This window comes from Synchytrium microbalum (genome assembly GCF_006535985.1).
Source record: "Synchytrium microbalum strain JEL517 chromosome Unknown SmJEL517_scf0109, whole genome shotgun sequence".
In the NCBI taxonomy this organism is placed as follows: Eukaryota; Fungi; Chytridiomycota; class Chytridiomycetes; order Synchytriales; family Synchytriaceae; genus Synchytrium; species Synchytrium microbalum.
Window position 1 is genome coordinate 1,162 of NW_022158458.1, and position 6,652 is coordinate 7,813.

Consider the following 6,652-nt stretch of genomic DNA (forward strand, 5'->3'; position numbering starts at 1 on the left):
AAATTCTAGATTTCAACGAGGAGACTTATGAAGAACACGATCTATTAAAGCAGATATCTATATTAGAATGAATGCCACTGAATATTCAAGTCGAGTTACAGCACTTACTGAATCCAATCAAGAAGAAGAAGCACTGGAATCAATCGATAAACTAACGTTTCCCGATGCAAACTCGTTGGAATTCGCTACGTCACGTGCTGGTTTCGAATATGGATTTGAAATTAGCAATAGAAAATTGGACGAAGTTCTTGTATGTCTTGGTTTGCTTGACATTTGAATGTTTTGTCGAACTTAAAGCTCTTAACAGCTTCTTTCTTAGAATCAAGTACAGGAACGCGTCCAGGGAGATCAAAATATTCTAGTATCACACGTGAAATCTACTATTGAAGTGTTATCACGCATCGAGGGTTTGAATACACTTATGGAGAACTTTCATTCGACATTGTCTCATCCTCAAGTGCGCGAGATTGCTTGACATTTTGTCTTCAGAACTGTTGCATTTACGGATGTTCTTGTATGTAGGATGGTCTGGAAGAGTCACTTGCAAAGATTGAACGAGAAGAAGAACAAACCGAGTTGGATTGCATACAGTCAACTGAACTGTTGACGATTCTTCAGAAGCTTCAACAGGTTCGAATTTTTCTCAAAATGGTACAGCTTTCATCAAGCAACAGTAGTACTGACTGTCAAACGTGTCTCTTTGTGTCAGATCAAGCTGCAACTGGACGAATACGACGCATCATTATCATCGGCAAGTTATGGGGAGGCTGCTTCCAGCTTGTCGAACCTGGAAGTCCGTGTTGATGAACTACCAGAAGGTGCCGAGATTCCGATATTTGGGATTTTGAGGGTTTGTTATCGATTCGCCATCACTCCGAGTCAGTACAGAGCTTGGTTCCACTCAATGACCCGCCTTTTCTCCCTAGAATCAAGTTATAAGAGCTCGAGAATCGCTACAATCAGAACTAGAAACTGCACTGTCACTATGCGTAATTCTTGACATTGCACGAGACACTCATGTGCATACGTTGACAATCAAGTCTTCTACCCCTGGTAAGCACACCCATGTAGAGCGAGGAAGCATACACCATCATGGTAAAAGTAATGACGCTTATGTTTTCGGTCTTTTAGACAAGGAAGTACCACTGTTTACTGTACTGGCTGCCTCATCAACCCTCGAAACAATCCAGCAACACCTAAAACCCATTGCTCAAGCCTTCTTACGAGTCATCATCACCCCTCTGTGTCAGAATGCTCAATTCGATATAGCAATCACAACCGCATCACCTACCGCAACTCGGCTCTCATTAATACCAAATCCATCCAAACCTAACAATTGGATTACTCAATCTCCCGATGCACTATTCAATGCTTTGACGATATGTCTGTCATTCATTGAGTCTCAAGTCGCTGGCTTACATGCGGATGTGTTGCCCGTATTTGGTGGGCTGATATGGAAGAAGGTTGCCCAATGTATTTTGGATGAGTATGCTAGCAAGGCCGTACCGACTGTCGCTAGTCATTTAAGGAATTTTGAAGGTGTTGCTATTGCTTTGAGATCCTTTGAGAGATATATGTGTGATAGAGGTATGCCTGGAGTATTGTTGTGGTCTTCCTTTGGCCGAAACCTCACCTTTCAAAAGGTCTTGTGCCAGAGGGAGAGTACGTCTTATCTGAATACTGCGATGGTATAGACGTTCATTTCGCTCAACGTAAACATGAGACATTGTTGAGTCAAGCACGAGACACTTTGGTTAAGGATTCCGGAAGATATTCAACTGTTGTACATACATCAGATCGAGGTCAGTCTGAAATTAAATACAAAAGTTTATTGTTGGATCTTTCTCCATGGCTAATTCTCTTGTTCGTCAACAGGTCCAATCAAATGGGCTCAACTAGGACTAGATGACATACCAATGTTGGTATCAAATAATGATCCAGTACCAGAATTGACTGAAAACTTGTACGAGTTTCCAACTTGTGCAATCAGTTCTTGTATTCTGGAGTTATTAGAACTAGTTGAACAAGCTTTGCAAGAAGCTTCCAGATTGAATACGTACTGGCAAGTATCTGCAATTGCTTGCGATGCGTCCTCCACGGTTCCTTTCAATAATTTTGTTTCTCATTTTATAATCTAATCCTTTGATATTTGTAGTGCGACAAGACAAGTATACTCAGCACTATCATGTCTGGGTCTATATGTATCGATAACAACAACTCGGAAATCGATACAATTGGAAAGTCAGCCAGACATGGCTGCACTCTTTCACAACAATTGCATGTACTTGACGTACAAGTTACGATTCTTCGCGCTCAAGTACTCTAATCGGCTGCCGCTACAAGCGCAACGTATCCTGAAGGAGTTCATTGTTGCTGGTGGAGTAGGGTTTGGATGTGGAGAAGTTGGAATACGGATATTTAACGTACAATTGGTATGTCACAATGTTGAGAAGTCACAGTGGTGAGGAGTCACAACGTTGAAGAGGCACACTTGTGTATTGCCTCGCAAAAGCAATAAGAGCGTATTTCAAACTCGAATCGCGGCCTATCTCACAAGCTTTCTTGCTCTTTAGCAAAAGCAACGAGATGTGATTATTCGAATTTTGGCATCACCAGAAGGATTTGATGTCATGGAAGATGATCGATACGCAGATGTCAAAACCGCAGTTGAGGAAGTGTTGTCTATTCTCTCATCGTTGTCGTTAGCATGGAAGGTAAGGCAAAAATTACTCATTTGCTTGACATTCAGGCAGCAAACTCACACAAGATGGACCTACTGATACTGATCACTATAGGACACATTGCCAGTCCACGTCTACCTCCGCGCTATGGGTCTATTAGTCGCCACAGCTCAAACAAGAGCAGCAGCAGAAACACTAGCACTGGTAGACATTGGTGAATCCGAATCTCATCGTCTGCATGCCCTTTTATCACGACTAGATGGCGAAACACACTTGTTTTCGCATCCACACTTGCAACAACAGCAATCACAAGACGATACAAACATGACGAATGCAAATATGGCAATGGATTTCTACGTATCCAATCGATCCAGGTTTAGTAAACTGGCTGGGATGTTGGTTATGAGTTTCAAAGATTTGATGGAGGCATGGAGATCTCGGGAATTGAAGAAGGAGTTTACGAGTCTTGAGATTCAGAAATTGGTTAGGGCCTTGTTTGCTGATACGCCGTTACGTGTAAAAAATTTGGAAGAGCTTGCTAAGAGTAGGTGACGTTATTAGAATGGAATAGAATGTGATAACAATCGAAGCAACATACAATTTGTGCAAAATGCAAATATTTTTTCAAACGAACAGCGCGAGAAGTCAACATCGTTGTGTTTTCTGCATATCCATGACAATGGGTAGTCCTTCCGCGATCCACCTTCTGATAGGAGAAGAGGTTGGTCAGCAACGAGCTTTGGCCGCAAATTCGATTTTCATGTCGATGCGAAAGACGTACGCTTGACGATGAATAGCTATCAAGATGAGTAGCTCTTACAATTTAAGTCTAAAGCAGCCACAAATGACACTCCAAATCATGGAAATCACAAGCATCCCTCGTAAACAATTCGTACTTATACACGGGTCCAAAGCTCATCATTCCCGCGACCAAAAGCAAAGAAATGCCATCCTTATCAGACTTTACGCGTTCTGGAATATCGACTCTAATATGACTTTGTTTGGTGGTGGTCTCAAAGCTCAACATGAAGCTTCCAAAGGATGTCCAGTTCAAATAATAACAATAATAGAGCTGGTAGCAGCTCCAATAGTTCACCATCTAAACGTAAATTCCAGTTACCGAAAGCCTCAGATCTCGATTCCAGCAACAAGCTGAATGTAAACAGGTTTAAACCAAAAGGCCTCTCCGTGGATGCAAGTGGACCAATTGCAGCTTCAAGTACATCGTCGTCGTCATTGCAAGGTAAGTAAATATATATTGTATATGTCTTAATGTAGTCTTTTCTAGTCGGTTGGTCTGTTTTCGTCGACATTAAAAGCACACATTTCTCTTACACAACATTTCAACGCTTTGGACGCAGATCAACAGCAGCAAGCTTCGCCAATAAAGCCAAGAACAATTACTCTACCTACATCCGCTGTGAAAATAACCCGTCCAACTCGCCCAATCACCACAAACCCACCTCTAATTATTCCGGGAGTCACCGTTCCAGTAGAGAATAATACTTTGAAGAGAACTTCAACCTCATTCAGTGAATCATTCGGATTTATAAAGGAAGCTTCAGCATATCAACCACCCAATGCTGCTGCTTCTACTATCGCATCAACCTCATCGCATGTTGCAACAAGTGCTCAAAATGGTGCAGGTTCAACTGACGGTCCCATCATCGAAATGGCTCCTCAACAACGCAAATCGCCTAATGCTATACTCGTCAACTCGAATCAAGTAAGTGTTAATGAAGGTTTGGTCTGTGTTATGGTTGCTTGAAAGCTGCTTTCGTGTGGGTGTTGGAAGTGGTAATATTTATGAGAGAGCTGCTTAAGCTACGGAAGCTTTGGAATCTAGTAGTCTGTAAGCTCGCAGGAGCTTGAAGCTTGTATTCGTCAACAGCTCAGTTACAAATTGTTGTTTTGGCAGGCAGAATCATGAACATTCAAACAGTTGTTGTGCAAAATTCACAGACATCCATCAACAGAGAACCAACCGAATGCTCATACTTTTCTTGCTAGAATGGAAATCTGGTATTAAAAAACATACGGAATGTGGCATGGGAATACTCTGATATCGCTGCTGATTATCAGATGGGGTTGACAACGTGTGCTCTTTTTCTAAGGTAGTCACGCCGTACTTTTGCTCATTGTTGGAACAATTGTGGTTTTCGTTTGAACTGGCCTGACCAGAAAACAAAACCGTGGTCTTGAGACTAATCTCTCTTTATTTAGCCTGAAATACCATCGACTTCACCCAGAATATATATACACACGTCTGAAACAACTGGGAAGTCATTCATATTTGTTGAGAGTACTACTATGTATGATAGATGTGGTACGTTGCAACAGGTTTTGCACGCTGGCAGATCTCTTTCTGCCGGCTGAACACTCCCTCACTAGACCATACGTCACAATCTTAGGATGATCATCAAGCTGCCATGCGTGAACTCTCAAAGATTTGCGTACTTAACAATCTCACGTTGGTCTTGGCGTGGAGGTATGACGAATGCCACGAACCATCCGACTACATCCAGCTTTTGGTTCTTCGGCACCTTCTTTATCTTTGGCTCTCTGGTCTAATTCGTTTGTTCTCATTCCCGTCTAGTGCTGAGGAAGCCGGTCGATACTTGGAAACGTTCAAGGCCTACGAGAATAAACCACCAGATTTCATCAAGGGACAAGTCGATGAGGATTACTTGTCCAAGGTACGCAACGTCTTCAAATCATCGGTTGTTTCCAGAGGGCTGCCCGTCGGCAACTATCTTTGAGTCAATCTCAAACTCATTTGTTTTTTTTTATCTTTCCTAGTTGACTGATGTATTGACTCAAGTCAAATCCGTGAATAAGACAGATGTTGTGACCTTGGCTACTACATTCGGTGTACGTGCAAGAAAGCAAGAACGTCTCCGTCTGAGTTCTCTCCCAAGTTATTTTCTGATACGCATCGTAATTCTCACTTATAGTCTCTGAAGGAAATCATTGCTGCCAAACCAGAAGAGTTGAATCTTTGTCCTGGTGTTGGTGAACAAAAGGTTCGTAGATTGCAGGCTGCTTTCAATGAACCGTTTGTGCTGAGCAAGAAGGCCAAATGATCAACCTAAATCGATATCAACTGTAAAATATACACACATAAACTTGTAAAAATAAGGTGGTTCAGTCAACCCCATCTATACACTTGCACATTTGTGTGTCGTGTTTTAAGATGAATGCATTGGTTGGTGAATTGAGCTTTGCCAGCCAGTTTAAGCTCCTACTGCTATCATTTTAAGCCAATCTAGAATATTGGTAATTGGTACATCTCGTGATGGGTGTGAGTGGATGGTGCAAGTCGCAAGTTTGATGCGATGCTGGTTTTAATGATTCTGTTCAATTGACCTTTATTGTCAATAGCCGCCCACACTTTCATTTCTCTCTCCAAACACTTGGACCCTGCGAGTTGTGCTTTTGGCTGCTGAAAAAGCACTCCTAGGAGGGGAGATTTCGTCGGGAACCGCCTTGCTGATCATTTCGGCAATGCTGCAGACAATAACCGTCCTTAGCGGACGCATAGCCAACTACACCAAGCTAGCGAACATGTTGTTGGGAGCTTAACACTCTTAAGGAGAGAACGCGAGAGTCGTTCGATCTGATGACGGGAAGTGCCTAGAGGGATTTGGTAGGAAATGGTCAAGGTTCGAAGCCTGGGAAATGATATTTTTTTGGTATCAGCCAACTATCGTCCTACCGAAAAGTCTGGTCAGAAATGACTAGTTTATTCAGCTGTACTAGTTTGGTTTGGCTTGTTAAAGCCAAAAATAGCAAACTTGGGAGCTTGAATAGTTGAAGTCCAGAACAGTTATATGGTTTTGGCAAAGTGGGGAAAGTGCGTATTGGGATACCTGTTGGGAAGGCATACTCTTACGCGATTTGCGGGAATGTTTTGAATTAGATTTATTTTTAATTCAGGCAACCTGCTCCAAGGGGTGGTCTTGAAAAACTTT

General features: G+C 42.3%; 1 protein-coding gene across 1 annotated transcript; it reads left to right on the forward strand.

Moving 5' to 3' along the window:
• Positions 1-3,722: 3,722 nt before the first annotated feature.
• On the forward strand, positions 3,723-5,764 carry SmJEL517_g06277 (uncharacterized protein; the record flags this gene model as incomplete). Its single annotated transcript, XM_031172203.1, has 8 exons — positions 3,723-3,924; positions 4,043-4,407; positions 4,692-4,777; positions 4,905-5,007; positions 5,093-5,169; positions 5,278-5,377; positions 5,481-5,552; positions 5,636-5,764. 8 exons carry the CDS (start codon positions 3,723-3,725, stop codon positions 5,762-5,764), a joined length of 1,134 nt encoding a protein of 377 aa, XP_031021822.1.
• Between the last annotated feature and the right edge of the window lie 888 nt (positions 5,765-6,652).